Below are 18,160 nucleotides of genomic sequence, written 5' to 3'. Positions count from 1 at the left end.
GATTTAGAAAAAAAAATTGAGATGTTTGGTGGGCTCATAAACTGACAGCCAAAGAGACAATAATTATACAATGGTAATGACTAAACTTTAGTCTACGTGAAGGATGCCCTCGGGAGGCAAATGATAAAAACAGAGCCACAGAGGAGGAGGCAAAAAAGGCATGAGGTGATGATGAGATAAGAGTGGATGAGATTGGTTCTGCTTCAGCTAAATCGTGACCCTAACCACAAATTCAGGATGGTTTTACATTAACTTTGTGTTTAAAGTCCACCAGTGCAGGATGATGACCCTGTGCAATTGTGAATGTTTAATAATTCAGAACAAGTGTTTTAAAGACAAACATCAAAAGTAAAGTTAAAAAAGCCCCATGACACTGAGGTTATTCACACTAAAAACTAATTTTCAAGATTCTAAATAACTGAACTGAATTACATTGCTGCTTTTCTTTGGATCTTATCTTTCACCAATTCAAAGCACATAGCAAATGAAGTTGCATTTTTAGTGCATCCAGAAAGCATTCACAGCGCTTCACTTTTTCCACATTTAATGTCACAGCCTTATTCCAAATTGGAGAAAATTTATTTATTTTTTCCATAAAATTCTATTCACAACACCCCATAATGACAATATGAAAAAAGTTTTATTTTTATTTTTTTATTTTTGCACATTTCTTAAAAATAAAAAAAACATAGAAGTCACGTGTACATAAGTACGAGGGCTGTCCGTAAAGTATAGGTCCTTTTTATTTTTTTCAAAAACTATATGGATTTCATTCATATGTTTTTACGTCAGACATGCTTGAACCCTCGTGCGCATGCGTGAGTTTTTCCACGCCTGTCGGTGACGTCATTCGCCTGTGAGCACTCCTTGTGGGAGGAGTCGTCCAGCCCCTCGTCGGAATTCCTTTGTCTGAGAAGTTGCTGAGAGACTGGCGCTTTGTTTGATCAAAATTTTTTCTAAACCTGTGAGACACATCGAAGTGGACATGGTTCGAAAAATTAAGCTGGTTTTCAGTGAAAATTTTAACAGCTGATGAGAGATTTTGAGGTGATTCTGTCGCTTTAAGGACTTTTCACGGTGCGAGACGTCGCGCTGCGCTCTCAGGCAGCATCATCAGCCTGTTTCAAGCTTAAAACCTCCACATTTCAGGCTCTATTGATCCAGGACGTCGTGAGAGAACAGAGACGTTTCAGAAGAAGTCAGTTTCAGCATTTTATCCGGATATTCCACTGTTAAAGGAGATTTTTTTAATGAAAGACGTGCGGACGGGTCCGCGCGTCGGGACGCAGCCGACGCAGCGCGGCGGCACAGGAACAACACCTCCGTGTTGATAACCATTTGTTAAAATCCAGTTGGCTTTTGATGGCTTTCAGTGGAGTGAGTATATGAGAAATTGTTTATCAGCTGGAGATGTTCCAACTTGTCCTCAAGGCTTCCAGCAGAGGTGTTTTTCCTGTGACGGAGCGTCGCTGCGGCTGCGAGCCGATGCTGCAATCCGCCCGCACGTCTTTCATTAAAAAAATCTCCTTTAACAGTGGAATATCCGGATAAAATGCTGAAACCGACTTCTTCTGAAACTTCTCTGTTCTCTCACGACGTCCTGGATCAACAGAGCCTGAAATGTGGAGGTTTTAAGCTTGAAACAGGCTGATGACGCTGCCTGAGAGCGCTGCATGACGTCTCGCACCGTGGGAAGTCCTTAAAGCGACAGAATCACCTCAAAATCTCTCATCAGCTGTTAAAATTTTCACTGAAAACCAGCTTAATTTTTCGAACCATGTCCACTTCGATGTGTCTCACAGGTTTAGAAAAAATTTTGATCAAACAAAGCGCCAGTCTCTCAGCAACTTCTCAGACAAAGGAATTCCGACGAGGGGCTGGACGACTCCTCCCACAAGGAGTGCTCACAGGTGAATGACGTCACCGACAGGCGTGGAAAAACTCACGCATGCGCACGAGGGTTCAAGCATGTCTGACGTAAAAACATATGAATGAAATCCATATAATTTTTGAAAAAAATAAAAAGGACCTATACTTTACGGACAGCCCTCGTATTTACACCCTTAGCTCAATACTTTGTTGATGCTACTTTGGCAGCAGTTACAGCCTCAAGTCTTCTTGAATATGATGCCACAAGCTTGGTGCACCTATCTTTGGGATGTTTTCCCCATTCCTCTTTGCGGCACCTCTCAACCTCCATCAGGGTGGATACGGAGCATTGGTGCACAGCCATTTTCAGACCTCTGCAGAGATGTTCAATTGGATTCAGTTCTGGGCTCTGGCTGGGCCACTCAAGGACATTCACAGAGTTGTCCTGAAGTCACTCCTTTGATATCTTACCTGAGCAGTTGTTCTTCTGAAAGATAAATTGTTGCCCCAGTCTGAGGTCAAGAGCATTCTGGAGAAGGTTTTCATCCAGGATGTCTCTGTATATTGCTGCATTCATTTTTCCTTCAATCCTGACTAGTCCCCCAGTTCCTGCGACTAAACAACATCCCCACAGCATGATGCTGCCTCCATCATTCACTGTAGGGATGGTGTCTGGTTTCCTCCAAACATGACATCTGACTTTTATGCTAAAGAGTTCAATCTTTGTCTCATCAGACCAGAGAATTTTGTTTCTCATGGTCTGAGAGTCCTTCAGGTGCCTTTTTGTAAACTCCAGGCAAGCTACCTTGTGCCTTTTACTAAGGAGTGGCTTCCGTCTGGCCACTCTACCATACAGGCCTGAATGGTGGATTGCTGCAGAGATGGTTGCCCTTCTGGAAGGTTCTCCTCTCTTTACAGAGAAATGCTGGAGCTCTGACAGAGTGTCCATCAGGTTTTTGGTCACTTCCCTGACTAAGGCCCTCCTTCCCAGAGCAGTCAGTTTTGATAGCCAGAAGAGTCCTGGTAGATCTGCAGAAGGTATCCGGTTCAAGACCATCCAGGGGAAAACTTTTACCAAATCAATGTGCAGATCCATCTCAGGTGAAAAAGGAGAAGCTGAAGGGACATAATTTATACAGGGCAATCTTCAGGTGTGCTTTGCATAGGCAGGTTCATGACGTGCATACATTCTGTTTGCACACACAATTTAATTGACCTGAAACAACAATTAAACTGAATAACCGTAAACGCAAATAAATAAAATTTAAAAATTTACTGTTTCACCTCACTTTGACATGTTGCGCACAGATAAGTTACCTAATCAGAAAACCTTTCAGTTGAGTCTACCAATCAAATACTAGTATGCCATGTTCCAGGGGTGGAACCCCCCAGAAGCTGAAAGGCAAAAAAAGAAAAATGCTGAAAAAGGTGGTGGTGGTGGGGGGGGGGGGGGGTCTGGGTGAGTGGAGCTGAAAGGTTTTAACCATGCTAATGCTGCCATGAAGGATTTGCTCAAAAAATTCTGAAGGACCTAAATGACATGGTGAGATGCTGAAGAGCGTCTCTCGTTCATGTCTATGACATATCCATATTAATAATAACAATATGAATTTTTGCCTATTTATCAGTCAGAACATCTGCCATCTTGCTTATGGTGATATCATCCCAGTATGAACATGTGAAGTATGTACAAGGCTGTGTGCATTACTTTTCATACATTTTGGCCTGAATTTTTGTCTGATTATAACCTGATGTTTTTCACAGAGCACAGATTTGCTAACCCTACGATAGACAGGTGGCCTGTTCAGGATGCTGCCCAATCACTGCTGGGATCGACTCCAGGTCCCATGTGACCCTTAATTGGAATTAGCGGCTATAGAAAATTAATGAATAGATTATCCCATCGAGAAAGCAGGAGTCCAGATATGGGGTTGTGTGGCATATGTCACAAAAATAGTAAAACTAGTAGTTTCAGAACTTAATTTTGGTTATAGCAAGAGAGTTTCCACATGCACAAATGCGGAATTATGGGACCCCTTTTTGCCTTGTGCCTTGTAACTAGCATTGTGGAGTTGGATATGGCTCAAATCCATTAGTGTTATGTGCTTCAGACCGTGCTCCTGAGATCATCAACATATGGCCCTTAAGTGTTCACTAAAATGGATTTTGCACAATATCATCTATTAAACATTATTAGCTAATACGCAATATCGATGTCCTTCTTTGTGTACCATGTTTCCTCCAAAGAAGCAAAATCTTGAAGACGCAGTATGGAAGTGTCCAGACATCACAGACCGCCTGAGGCTCCTGGAGCAGGAATTGGCTCGCTACAGAGATGAATCTGGGAAGTCCCAAGCTGAGGTGGAGAGGCTGATGGCAGCTCTGAGGGAAGCTGAGATGGACAGATCCTGCAAGGAGAAGAAAATTTCTGATCTTGAGAGGTGAGGGTTGATGATCCATTTGTATCCTTCAAAAGATTCCACCTGGGTATCCTGAGAGAGCACTGTCCTTCCAAGTGTCCAGATCTGTGCACAATCTTGATTTGTTCCAAAGTGCTGTATTTATAAAGCCGTAGTCCATGAGACATAAACTGTCCTCCCTACTCTTGAAGCCACTTCCACACTGTCATGCTTTTTGCTTGATGTCATTGCACTCTATAAATGCAGGCTGTGATCTGTGTTGATGCTAATCATTTCTCAAAATGTCTTATTTGTTTTTGTGTATTAATATCCGCAGACCTGGGTGAGTAGATGCTCAGTGTGGTTATGACACACACCATGAAAAATATAACTAACACTATCCATGCCCATTATAGATGACATCATACTGTGACTGTTTGGTTGCTTTTAAACATTTGTTGGGCATAAAATTGGGAACTTTTTTGGATTTCCAGTATGATTTGAGCGTCTTAGTGGGCCAATAAATATACAATGCATTTAGCGCAAACAGTTGCGGTCCTCCATCCTGCCACTGCAAAAACACAACAAGAGATCTAACATATGTTGGTTCTGTGCTTTATGGTGTTGTGTGCTCATTTCTTCATGTCGTATCCTGGTGTTCTCACTTATCTGTGAGCCCAACAGATAAGTGGTATTATTTCTGTCATTTCATGCAGCTATTGCAATGCACACGGGTGCACATGCACATGCGTTTGTGTACGAGTAAGTGTGCGTGCTTGAGTTTGCCAGGCAGGCAGCCAGCAGTGTATCAGTGGGAGGTAGTGTTATCCATCCCAGACACTGGCTGTTTATACTGCTCCATTTATTACTGGCACAGTGCTACTCAATTATCATCTGATTTATGGATTGGCATGGTGTGCATGCGCACCCAAATGAGCAGTTCTGCACTGCCAACCGAGAGGTACGGTATGTGTGTGTGCATGCATGTGTGAAAAAGAAGCAGCAATAGATAATGTATGTGGTTACTTTTGATTGCATGTGCTCTGTGTAACTGTGTAATCTGGGAATAGTCCTGAATAGTTTAGAATGGATCTGGATGGGTTGCATGTACTGAATCCAGCATAGTTTCCTGCCTCATTCATTACTCATTTTACAGACTCTCCACTCTGGCATGGAAAACGTATGCTGAGACTCAAACTCTGTAGGAATTCATGAACGTAAGGATAATAAGGATACAGTAGCTTGACCGGATATTGTGCAAAGTTTCTTCTCTGTGCACATTTACTGCTCCACAGTGTGTACATGCATGTGTTAATCTGTGCTTTTACTTTGCATGTGTGCACAGCTTTTTCTGATACAGGAGTTACTGGGATACAGCATTGGATTGTTCAACTCAGCTCGTTCATCTTGCTGAAACCGCTGTCTCATTAGTGTCAATCTGTCTTTCCTATCGGCCTGATCCTGCCACTCTTGGTCAGAAATTGTAGGTCAGAGATTAAGCACAGGTCAATAGGCTATCACAGGAAGACCCATTGCGCTCGTACGCTGTAGCAGTGAATAGAAATTACTGCCTTCTTTGAAATGATAAACACATAAATGGTTCATCTGCAATTCATGGATGCATGGGAGCTGTTGGGATCATTTAAGGGTCAAGATAACCAAAATATAAGCTTCCCACTTTATTAGTGAAAACTGATTCTGAAACACAAGATGCTACGACAGAGAATTAGTTGGGTGGTGGTGGTGGGAGGTGGGTTGGGGGGGTTCACATTTGGAAACACATAGCTGTTGCAACATTTTGACGAAAAATCAGATTCCAAGAATAAAGTTATTACAAACAATTCTGAAATAAATAACCCAAATATACCATATTACCCTGGATATGATGGTCCTGAATATAAGACACCCGTCCATTTTTCATTTTTTTCCAAGACACATTCTTGGAAAATACATTCTGAAGTGTTTGTGTGTCTTTTTGTGTTGGGGTGGGCACAGAGATGGCTTCATTGAGCAGTAGCACTCAGTGCGAGGAGTTCACTCTGATGCAGGAACAGGATCGTAAGGGCTCCTGGTACGCTTATTGAGTGTTGTTAGAAGGAAAGGTGAGGTAACACAGTGGTAAACATACCACTGTCCCAGCTTTTTTGAAATGTGTTGCAGGTATCCATTTCAAAATGAGCAAATATTTGCACAAAAACAATAAAGTTCATCAGTTTGAACATTAAATATCTTGTCTTTGTGGTGTATTCAGTTGAATATAGATTGAAGAGGATTTACAAATCATTGCATTCTGTTTTTCTTTACATTTTACACACCTCCCAACTTCACTGGAATTGGGGTTGTACACATAATAGTAAATAATTGTGAATAAGGTTTTGTGTTAATTGGGAATATTTTATGCTGCTTCTTTTGGTGATCTTGTTAAAAGTTATGTAGATTAGTAACGGGTGTTAAATTACAAAGAAGCAACACTTAGCATCATGAGTGTAAATTGCACCTCCAAGTTTGATTTTTGTCTATTAGCTGTCGTGGATGGTTGTAGTTGTACAAGTACTTTAAGAGGGGCACACTGTTTTCAAGGCTTTTTCTTGCCACCCACGGTTTGCTATGTATATGATGAAAGAGTCGTGTTCACGATTGTGAAACAACAGCCTGTTTTTCAGATGTTTTTCCAGTTTGAAAAAGTTACATGATTCCAGTCACAATTCTTGTAAAAATAAGAAATACATTAAACAAGTTTATGAGAATAAAGAATATTTGTCTGAAATTTGTCTTATTTTGCCAAGATTTAAAGTCTGCCAGACATCCGATTGTGTTGTAAGTGCTGCATTGTTCATAAAGCATTAAAAATATATCCATTAAGTGTAAACCGCACTGGACAAACTATGTAAAAAATAATAAATACACACATAACCCAATCATATCCCACTGAATTTATTTTTCCTCAGGTGGCTCTCAGTAGCCACGGAGAATACAGAGCTGCTGTCTGACGCTGTTTCTTGCTTCACATGGCTTTGTAAGCTTCAGTATTTCCAAGTTGAGCGAAAGTGGAAGAAGGACAGGTCTCAGGTGTCCTTACAGTTACGACATGACAGCTGCCGTTTTTATCAGAAAACTGTGAAGGCTGCTAAATGTAAGTACTTTTCTGATCTTATTGCTTCTGTCGCAATCCTTGTGTTCTTTTTAAGATTGTAAATTTTGTTTTAAGTGCACCACAATTGGATTGTCTGGAGAGCTCCACTGAATTGTGTGAGAACGTCATGAGCTTTTTTCTTAAAAAGGTTGCTAGTATCAGGGCCCTCATTAGTTCTCCATTTATGACCCTTCTATCTCTGTGACATGCTCGCCTGTTTTGACCAGTTTGAGTCTGTCAGTTTGCCGTCTTTGAGAGATATTATTGGTCATATGAAGCCTGCTGGTTCTCCACATGACCCCATTCCACCTCGTCTTCTTAAAGAGGTCTTTTCCACATTGGCACCATATGTACTGAATATTATTATTGGGAGTTTGGCTAATGGTTTAGTGCCTACTAGTTTCAAGAATGCAGTGCCGACCCCATTATTAAAAAACCTGGCTTAGATTCTTCTGAACTTTCCAATTTTAGTCCAATTTCCAAACTTCCTTTTCTCTCTAAAATTTTGGAGAAAATTGTTTACTGCCAGTTGAGTTCTTTTTTAAATAATCATGACACCCTGGAGTTATTTCAGTCTGGTTTTAAATCCTGTCACAGTACTGAGTCGGCACTGCTGCAGATTTTTAATGACATTTTTTTTAGCTACTGATTCTGGTCATTGTGTTGTTTTGGTCCTGTTGGACCTAACAGCAGCCTTCGATACAGTTGACCATCAGATCCTCTTGTCTCGGCTGGAAAACTGGGTGGGCATTAAGGGTGTTGTTTTAGATTGGTTTAGATCCTACCTATCAGAGAGAAGTTTGTGTCTGCATAGGAGCTGTTGAATCTTGTGCAGCACCCCTTACATGTGGGATGCCTCAAGGCTCCATACTTGGTACTCTTCTTTTTTCTCTGTATCTACTCCCAATGGGATCAATTTTTAGGAGACCATCTCTTAGAGTGCATTGGTGACATTAAGGCATGGCTGTCCATAAATTTTCTACACCTGAATGATAAAAAGACTGAGGTTTTGTTGTTTGGACCTAGTGACACCTCCAAAATTAATGTTGATCTGGGTCCTATGAGTCAGCATCTGACACAGACAGCAAAAAACCTGGGTGCAAAACTGGACAGTAATCTTAAATTTGATGCTGAGATTAGGTCCGTAGTCAAGTCCAGTTTTTATCAACTTAGACAAATGGCGAAGGTAAAGCAATTTCTTTCATGACATCATTTTGAGATTTTAATCCATGCTTTTATCACTAATGGTCTGGACTACTGCAATGTACTTTATGTTGGGCTGAATCAGACACTGCTTGCCAAACTACAGATGGTGCAAAATGCTGCTGCTCGACTTTAATTGGTGTTAAAAAATGCGAACACATTACACCGATTTTGGCCTCATTTCATTGGTTCCCAGTTTTTTTTAGAATTGATTTTGAAATTCTTTTGTTTTTAAATGTCTTCATGGCTCTGCCCCACCATATTTGTCTGAACTGCTCCATTTATACATCTCTTCACACTCACTCAGGTCAGTTGATTTGTCACTGTTAGTTATCCCAAAGTCAAAGAGGAAGCGAAGAGGTGACCGCACTTTTTCAGTCACTGCCCCAAAACTGTGGAATGATCTTCCTTTGCACATCAGGCAGGCTGATTCTCTCTCTGCTTTTAAATCCTCTCTTAAAACACATTTCTTCTCTTTGGCTTTTAACTCACTTTGAGATGTTGGTTCTTATGATTTATTGTTTTAACTAACTCTGGTTTATTTATTTATTTATTTTTTATGTATTTTAACTTGCTTTTTCTTATTTGTGTACAGCAATTTGGTCATTGGCATTGATTTTAAAGCGCTTAATAAATAAATTGAGATTGAGAAATCCCACAAGTTCGACATGACATCCTATTGCCATCATCACATTTGTTTTTGTTGGTTCTTGCATTTATCCAGTTGAGATTGCTAACTTGATGCTGCTCCCTCTGCAAGCCTTCCTGGTCATACTCTTGCATGTTCAGATAAACTTGCACAGCTTTCTTATAGACATATGGACAAATGAAACACAATTGGCAGGTGTTGTGTGCATGGGGCTGGACATTTGGCTGCTAAGGGAAAGAAAACACTGGATGTTGAACATGCAATCCATTCTAGGTTAATTTCTTTCCTTACTGTGGTATTTTCCTCCACCTGGGAAGTGATGTGATTGGTCTGGTTTGCCAGTCTGTAAGTTTGCTGATTTTCAGCATAATATCTCAAAATTGCCAAAACAGATTTCAGTGAAATTTGGTGAACTTGAGGAAGTGTTGGTTACATTTTGATCCAGATGTGAATTTAGAAATCATCTCATATCCACTATGGGGGTAATGGATTTAGCCCTGTTTTATGACTGACTGTCAATAGGATAGCTGAAACAGACTTGACTGGTTTCCAATGAGTTTTTGTGCAGAGGTAGGACTTAGGTTGGGGATGTGATTAAGTTATAATTTAATATGTTTCACAAATATGAAAATACTCTTTCTTCTGACACGAGCATCAGATTATTATAATTATTTGGACTCTTTAACAACTATGCAAAACTATAGCAATTATGAAGAATGAACAGGGGCCTCACATACAAAGACTTGTGTGGACTTTCTACTAAAAGTTGGCGTACACCAAAACCCTGAATCTAGCATAAGCACAAAAATATTCAGATGTATGAGGTCTGTTAGAAAAATATCAGACCTTTTTATTTTTTGCAAAAACCTGATGGATTTGAATCACGTGTGCTTGCATGAGCAAACCTTGAACCTTCGTGCGCATGCGTGAACTTTTTCACGCCTGTCGATTGCATCATTTCCTGGTAAGCAGCCTTTGTGTGAGGACAGGTGTAGTGCGCTCGGCGGATTTTTATTTCAAAGAAAAAGATGGAACGACTGGAGCAGCGCCGCATCAAATTTTGCCAGAAACTGGGGGACAGCCAGGTGGAAACCATTCGGAACATTCAGACGGCTTTCGGTGACGATGCTATGGGCATCACACAGATTAAGGAGTGGTACAACTGGTTTAAAGACGTCCGCACAATGGTGGAGAGCGAGCCACGCTCCGGTCGGCCATCAACATGCTGAAATGACCAGATCATTTCCAAAGTGAACGCTGTGGTGATGCAGGACCATCGTGTGACTATCCGAGAAACTGCGGAAGAGGTGGACATCAGCACTTTTTCGGTACATTCCACTGTGACAGAAGATTTGGCCATGAAAATAGTGGCAGTGAAATTCATGCTGTTGCAGAGCAAAAGTGCCTCCGTGTTGAAGTCTCACAGGACATGCTGTGACATGCCCACCTCTTCCACAATTTCTCAGATAGTCACACGACTGAAAAGTCACCGAAAGCCATCTGAATCATCTGGATGTTTTTTTCTGGAAAAAATAAAAAGGTCAGATACTTTTCTAACAGACCTCGTATGAAAGTGTGCATAGCCATGAATCCTCACATGTCCCATTTGTACATCCCACTGAACGTGGAATTGAGCGTGAAACCAAACTCCTCCCTGGCCACGCCCCATTTAAATATGCAATTTAATGTAAATAGGCCCTTGGAGCAGGGATTCCCCACAACGTCACATCAGACAACATGAACACAGAAAAGAAATTATACTATAGATGTCTGGAAATTATGTGGAGACATACAGGGACAGTTTATTTGGTGCGCTGTTAAACGGATTAATCATGAAACTGGAAAAATGTTTGTGGGAGCGATGGAGCGTATGTGTGTGAGGCCCACATGCAGAACAGTGCGCACATACTGATGTTAAAAAGGTGAGTCACGACTTCACTGACAGTGTGACATTCACAAATTGCACACACGTTTATTGACAAATACTGAACACAAGAAGCCTGTTAAGAAGCTCTGCAGCTCACCATCAAGCAAAAATTAAAAAAAGACAATAATAATAATAAAAAAAAATACTTGAATGCACATATGCCCACATGTGCCTGTGCTGGTTTTTGTTTGGAACAATTACATGAATAAACTATTTAAACACCAGTGCGCCCCCCCCCCCCCCTTTGTGCAGTCTCCACATATGATTTGAACATTGATGGAATGAAAATGTTTCCTTTTAACAGAAACTAATTCATCATGTGATTTATAGCAAAATGTGTGCAATTAATAGGTCCAATTACATTTAGGAAACCAGCTCTCGCTGCAAAATGCGCTGTGATGTTGGAATGTACCTGATGACATTTGGATGATTGCGACTCGGCGCAAGGTTGACTGCCACATGACTGACCGATCAGCTCACGCTGGAATGCCCCTGATGCCAGGACGTCCAGCATGGTCGGCACCTGTGTGGTGGCACAGACAACCCTTGGGTTTTGCGCTCTGGGCCGACCGCAGTTCTGTGCGCACCTCCAGTCACAGTGGCCTTGGTAATCAGAATCGGTTTATGAGACAATTATCCTCATTTGGACGTAAATCCTTGCGTTCTGTGAATACATGCTCACGTCAGATTGCACCATTTGCAAGGTCCTCTGACAGTGCTAACACAGCCACTGTTGGTGCCATTTTCCTCATCACTTTGCACATGCTTTTATATCCATCTATATAATTGCAAACACGTGGGTGTGTCAAATGTTCAGTGTGTCCGATGTGCACATCACTCTGATGACTTCTTGTTTTCACACTATTAACAGTTCCTTTACATGTCCAGAGTGGAACAGTAGCTATAGAAACGTGCACACGGCAGTCAGGATTTTTGCGTGACGCACCGCACATTTCCACGCTCACGTTACTTTTGATACATTTGCACCTAGACGTATAGAGGGGCGTACGCCATTTTTTTGTGCGCAAGCACGCTTTGTACATGAGGTCCCAGCTGTTTTCTGATAATGTTTTTTTCTTCATTTGTATTTGTATTTTTAGAAACAGTAATCCCAAAATCTCACTTACTTATCCTCCAACACTTGGCCGTAATTCCTGATTGTGTGAATAACTGCAGATGTGCATATTTTATACGTGTCAGTGTGGTCAGACATATATTTTAATGCGCTGATTGGACTTGTGTGTTGTATGTGGCTAGAGAATGGATGGGTTTTTAATCACAGTGTTTCTGTTGGAACTCAGTCAGATGGCTTATTAACCGTTATCTGGTTTGAGAGCGAGAGGAGCAGATGAGGAAATAGACACTTTCTCATCCAGTTGGCAACAAAGAAGAGATGAATGTAGGCAACAGGTCACTGCAATAAATACCTTCCACCACATGGGAGGATCACCACATTTATTGTACATCTTAGATCGTGTTTAACTAAGTGATCAGTGATGACATTAGTTATTTCACGGTTGGTGTATTACTTACTGCCGTACCTCGATGTGCACTTCTTTTCTAATCTGCCTAGAATAGAACAGTGAATGCCTGCTGCTTTCTTGGAGCAGTAAAATAAAAAAGATAATCGGTAAATAAATCTTCTTGCTTGACACGAGGAATGACGTAGTCTTATGTTTGTGCTCTGCATTGAATTAAGCACACTGAGCAGGAGGGGTGTGGGGGGGGGGGGGGGAGCATTGAATAATGCTTTTATAATCCACCTTCTTCTTTCTCTGCTTCTTTTTCCCACCTCTATGTCTGCTCATTCTACCCCCAAGTTTGAACAGTTTGAGGTTCATTCACTGTCTTGATCAAGGACAGCTCACAGGCTTCAACATGAACCATTTTGGCTCACTTGTACATAGGATAATGGACAAGTCTATAGAACAAATGTGACACCATTTTTACTTGTCCTATCAAAAACAGGACTTGTCCTGTAACAGCAGGTAAACAAATGGGCACCAATGCTATTGCATCCACATGTATCTCTAATTAAAATAATTAAATGGACAGTTAATATAAAAACACAACCCCAAAACAAAGCAAAAGGCTTGCTGATCTGCAGTCAATGGAATATCATAATCATTTTAAGTTTGTTGCTGACCAGCAGATGTCAGTAATCTATTTTGAGGTTTTAAATGATGATTAATTAATTAATTAATTAAGCTTTTGTGGTCTTGGAGGCTATTGAAGTGTTAAAGCCATGTGTTTGCTGTTGTGTAATGTTCACTAATATAATGCTACCCCCACCAGCGATTTTGTAGCGATGTCACTATACGAGGTCTGTGATAAAACTAACGTACCTTTTTTCCTTTTTTCAAAAACTATATGGATTTGAATCACGTGCGATTACATCAGACAGCCTTGAACCCTTGTGCGCATGCGTGAGTTTTTTCACGCCTGTCGGTTACGTCATTCGCCTGTGGGCTGGCTTTGAGTGAGGAGTGGTCCACCCCTCCCGTCGGAATTCCTTTGTCTGACTTCTTCCTGAGAGACTGGCGCTTTGCTTGATCAAAATTTTTTCAGAACCTGTGAGGCACATTGAAGTGGACACCATTTGAGAAATTCAGCTGGTTTTCTGTGAAAATTTTAACGGCTGATGAGAGATTATGGACTGTTGTTGTCGCTGTAAGGACTGCCCACGGAGCGGGACGTCGCGACGCGCCCTGAGCCGCCGCTGTCTGCCTGTTTCGAGCTGAAAGCTTCCAGATTTAAGCCTCTGTTGACCCAGGACGTTGTGACAGAACAGAGAACTTTCAGAAGAGGTCGGGATCAGCAGTTTATCCGGACATTCCACTGTTAAAGGAGATTTTATTAATGAAAGACGTGCGGACGGGTCCGCGCTGGGACGCAGCCGGCGTGGTGCAGCGGCACAGGAAAAACACCTCCGTGTTGATAACCATTTGTAAAAACCAGGTGGCTTTTGATGGCTTTCAGTTGAGTGAGTATCTGAGAAATTAACAGCTGGACATGTTCCAACTTGTCCTTAAGGCTTCCAACAGAGGTGTTTTTCCTGTCGCGGCGCTGGCTGCCTGCCGACTTGTGGAGCATATGACCACACCCACCATATTGTGGAACCACCTTGGGCGCACTCAGGCAGACAGCTGGTCAATGTCTGACTCTCGAAATGTATCCATCTCTTGTAGTCAGATGATGCGTGAGTAGGGATAGGGGGTGGGGGTGTCCCCTTGGCTTTTTCCAGTTGCTGGGGTTCTCAAAACTAAGGCACCTGTATGGTAATCATGCTCAAAGAAATGCACCATACTTTAATATTATAATACTATAAAAAAGAGAAAGCTGCTTTAAGACATTTTTAAATTTGATGGCTGTTCATTATTTGCTATTTGTGGAATACATTTTTATTAGTAAATTACTATTACTATTACTTATTACTTTTTGCATTGCTTTTTTCATCACAGCTCTATGTACTTTGAAAAAAATTCAGCAAGATAAAACAAAAATCAAAGCAAATATGCTGAAAAGTTGACAAATGCTTTTAAGCATCAAGTAATTGACAGAGATGGGCATTATACAACCCCAATTCCAATGAAGTTGGGACATTGTGTAAAATGTAAATAAAAACAGAATACAATGATTTGCAAATCCTCTTCAACCTATATTCAATTGAATACACCACAAAGACAAGATATTTAATGTTCAAATTGATAAACTTTATTGTTTTTGTGCAAATATTTGCTCATTTTGAAATGGATGCCTGCAACACATTTTAAAAAAGCTGGGACAGTGGTATGTTTACCATTGTGTTATGTCACCTTTCCTTCTAACAACACTCAATAAGCATTTGGGAACCGAGGACACTAATTGTTGAAGCTTTGTAGTTGGAATTCTTTCCCAGTTTTGATTGATGTACTAAGTTGTTCAACAGTCTGGAGTCTCTGTTGTTGTATTTTGTGCTTCAAAATGCGCCACACATTTTCAATGGGTGACAGGTCTGGACTGCAGGCAGGCCAGTCTAGTACCTGCACTCTTTTACTACGAAGCCACGCTGTTGTAACACGTGCAGAATGTGGCTTGGAATTGACTTGCGGAAATAAGCAGGGACGTCCCTGAAAAGGACGTTGCTTGGATGGCAGGATGTGTTGCTCCAAAACCTGGATGTACCTTTCAGCATTGATGGTGCCATCATAGTTGTTTAAATTGCCCATGCCGTGGGCACGAACACACCCCCATACCATCACAGATGCTGGCTTTTGAACTTTGCGCTGGTAACAATCTGGATGGTCTTTTTCCTATTTTGTCAGGAGGATACGACATCCATAATTTCCAAAAACAATTTGAAATGTGGACTCATCAGACCACAGCACACTTTTCCACTTTGCGTCTGTCCATTTCAAATGAGCTTGGGCCCAGAGAAAGCGGTGGCGTTTCAAACAAAGTCTCAACTTCATTGGAATTGGGGTTGTACATAAATGTCTAAAAATGTCTTGATCATTCATCTGTATTATAATAGCCAAGTGGCCTCTGTGTGCATGCCTGTGTATGGCTTTGATCATGCAGAAACCGGGGAGAGCTGACATCTGCTGTTTGGTATGCTTATGTATTTTGGGTCATGGATGAACCCTGCAAAAATGGAAAGTTCATAGGACAATTTTTTTTTTTATAAATTAGTGATTTTAGCTACCCAGTAAATGATGGACATTGTGCTGCAATGCACCGTGGGAGTTTGGGGTTTTGAGGTTGTAAGTGTTATTGTGGTTCATGTTAGTGTAACAGTGTTGTTAATGTTATTGATTCGTTGAGTTTTTGTAGTTCAACTGGTTTAGTCAGTTTAGTTAAGTGTTATGTTGCCGCTATCATGACTGACTTAAGTGTCATGTTGGTACCATAAGTGAAATGTGTTGTGCTTTTAATGTCTTCCTCCAATGTCTCTGTTTGTCAGATTAAAAACACCTGCTTACAGCAGATTGCTGAAAAGACAAAAAGCTGCATGTGCGTCCATGTGTCATGATATGTGCGTACATTAAGACGGTAAATTAACATTATTGTGATTAAGAGGAAATAAAAGGGTTGAGTTCTTCAAAAAACTGAGGTCTAAGGTTCTAAAAACATTGTGGACTCACACACTATTCACACTCATTATAGAAACATTGCTCAGTTTATTACCACCCTTGAAAAATGTCAGCTACCTATTTTATAAACATTAACCACTGGGGTCTCCCCCTCTAGCTGCCACCTTATCATGGTGGGGGAGTATGCGTACCCGGATGATCCTAGGAGCTATGTTGTCGGGGGCTTTGTGCTCCCTGTAGGGTCTCCCAAGGCAAACAGGTCCTAGGTGACGGGTCAGACTAAGGGCAGTTCAGAACCTCCATGACCAGTAAAAAATCAAGGACCGAGACGTCGCCTGGTATGGCGGAGCCGGGGCCCCACCCTGGAGCGAGGCCTGGGGTTGGGGCTTGCGCGTGAGCGTCTGCTGCTCGGGCCTTAGCCCATGGGGCCCGGCCGGGCTCAGCCCGAAAGAGCGACGTGGGCCCGCCCTCCTGTGGTGTTCACCACCTGCAGAGGGGGCCATGGGGGTCGGGTGCAGAGAGGATTGGGTGGCGGTTGAGGGTGGGTGGCCCGGCGGCCCAGTCCATGCTCACAGCCCCTGGCTGTTGGGATGTGGAATGTCACCTCGCTGGGGGGGAAGGAGCCTGAGTTTGTGCAGCAGGTTGAGAGATACCGACTAGAGATAGTCGGGCTCACCTCCACGCACAGCTTGGGCTCTGGTACCCAACTACTGGAGAGGGGCTGGACGCTTAATTTTTCTGGTGTTGCCCACGGGGAGAGGCGGAGAGCTGGGGTCGCATTGCTTTTTGCTCCCCAGCTCAGTCGCCATGTGTTGGAGTTCACTCCGGTGAATGAGAGGGTCGCGTCCCTACGCCTTCGGGTCGGGGACAGGTCTCTCACCGTTGTCTCAGCCTATGGGCCGAGCAGCAGTGCAGATTACCTGACCTTCCTGGAGTCCCTGGGAGGGGTACTAGATAGCGCTCCGACTGGGGACTCCATTGTTCTCCTGAGGGATTTCAACGCCCACGTGGGCGGTGACAGTGAGACCTGGAGGGGGGTGATCGGGAAGCACCATGTTCAAGCACAAGGGTGTCCATAAGTGCACGTGGCACCAGGACACCCTGAGCCGGAGGTCGATGATTGACTTTGTAGTCGTATCATCTGACCTTCAGCCACGTGTCTCGGACACTCGAGTGAAGAGAGGGGCAGAGCTGTGGACTGATCACCACCTGGTGGTGAGTTGGTAACCCTCTGTCAGTGAGGTCTTCAACTCCCACCTCCGGGAGAGCTTCTCCCAGATCCCGGGGGAGTTTGGAGACATGGAATCCGAGTGGACTATGTTCTCTACCTCCATTGTCAATGCGGCCGCTTGTAGCTGTGGTCACAAGGTCTCTGGTGCCTGTCGCGGCGGCAATCCCCGAACCCGGTGGTGGACACCAGAAGTAAGGGATGCCGTCAATCTGAAGAAGGAGTAATACTTATCTTTGTGGGTAGGTGGGACCCCAGAGTCAGCTGACAGGTACTGGCAGGCCAAGCGTGCCACATCCCGTGTGGTCGCAGAGGCAAATATTCGGGTCTGGGAGGAGTTCAGGGAGGCCATGGAGGAGAACTATCGGTTGGCCTCGAAGAGATTCTGGCAAACCGTCCGGCGGAAGCAGCTCTCCACCAGCACTGTTTACGGTGCGGGTGGGGAGCTGTTGACCCTGACTGGGGATGTTGTCGGGCAGTGGAAGGAGTATTTTGAGGATCTCCTCAATCCCATTGTCATGTCTTCTGAAGAGGAAGCAGAGACTGGGGACTCAGAGGCGGACTCATCCATTACCCAGGCCGAAGTCACCGAGGTGGTTAGAAAGCTCCTCGGTGGCAAGGCTCCTGGGGTGGATGAAATCCATCCTGAGTACCTTAAGTCTCTGGATGTTGTGGGACTG

At 42.8% G+C, this 18,160-nt stretch overlaps 1 protein-coding gene across 15 annotated transcripts in view; it reads left to right on the top strand.

The window, feature by feature from the left end:
• LOC117512469 (ERC protein 2) overlaps positions 1-18,160 on the top strand; it is a 503,700-nt gene that overhangs the window by 238,507 nt on the left and 247,033 nt on the right. For 11 of the 15 annotated variants that reach the window (XR_004561300.1, XM_034172555.1, XM_034172554.1 and 8 more), the window contains 2 exons: positions 4,117-4,310; positions 4,606-4,611. Coding sequence is in view for 13 of the 15 variants with exons in the window: in XM_034172555.1 (XP_034028446.1) it covers positions 4,117-4,310; positions 4,606-4,611 (200 nt within the window). In the remaining 2 variants the exon portion in view is untranslated. The remainder of the gene's footprint in view (positions 1-4,116; positions 4,311-4,605; positions 4,612-18,160) is intronic. The other 4 variants (XR_004561301.1, XM_034172550.1, XM_034172556.1 and 1 more) reach the window with 2 other exon arrangements.

The sequence above is a fragment of the Thalassophryne amazonica genome, chromosome 6 (assembly GCF_902500255.1).
Source record: "Thalassophryne amazonica chromosome 6, fThaAma1.1, whole genome shotgun sequence".
In the NCBI taxonomy this organism is placed as follows: Eukaryota; Metazoa; Chordata; class Actinopteri; order Batrachoidiformes; family Batrachoididae; genus Thalassophryne; species Thalassophryne amazonica.
This window is presented reverse-complemented; position numbering and strand designations above follow the sequence as displayed.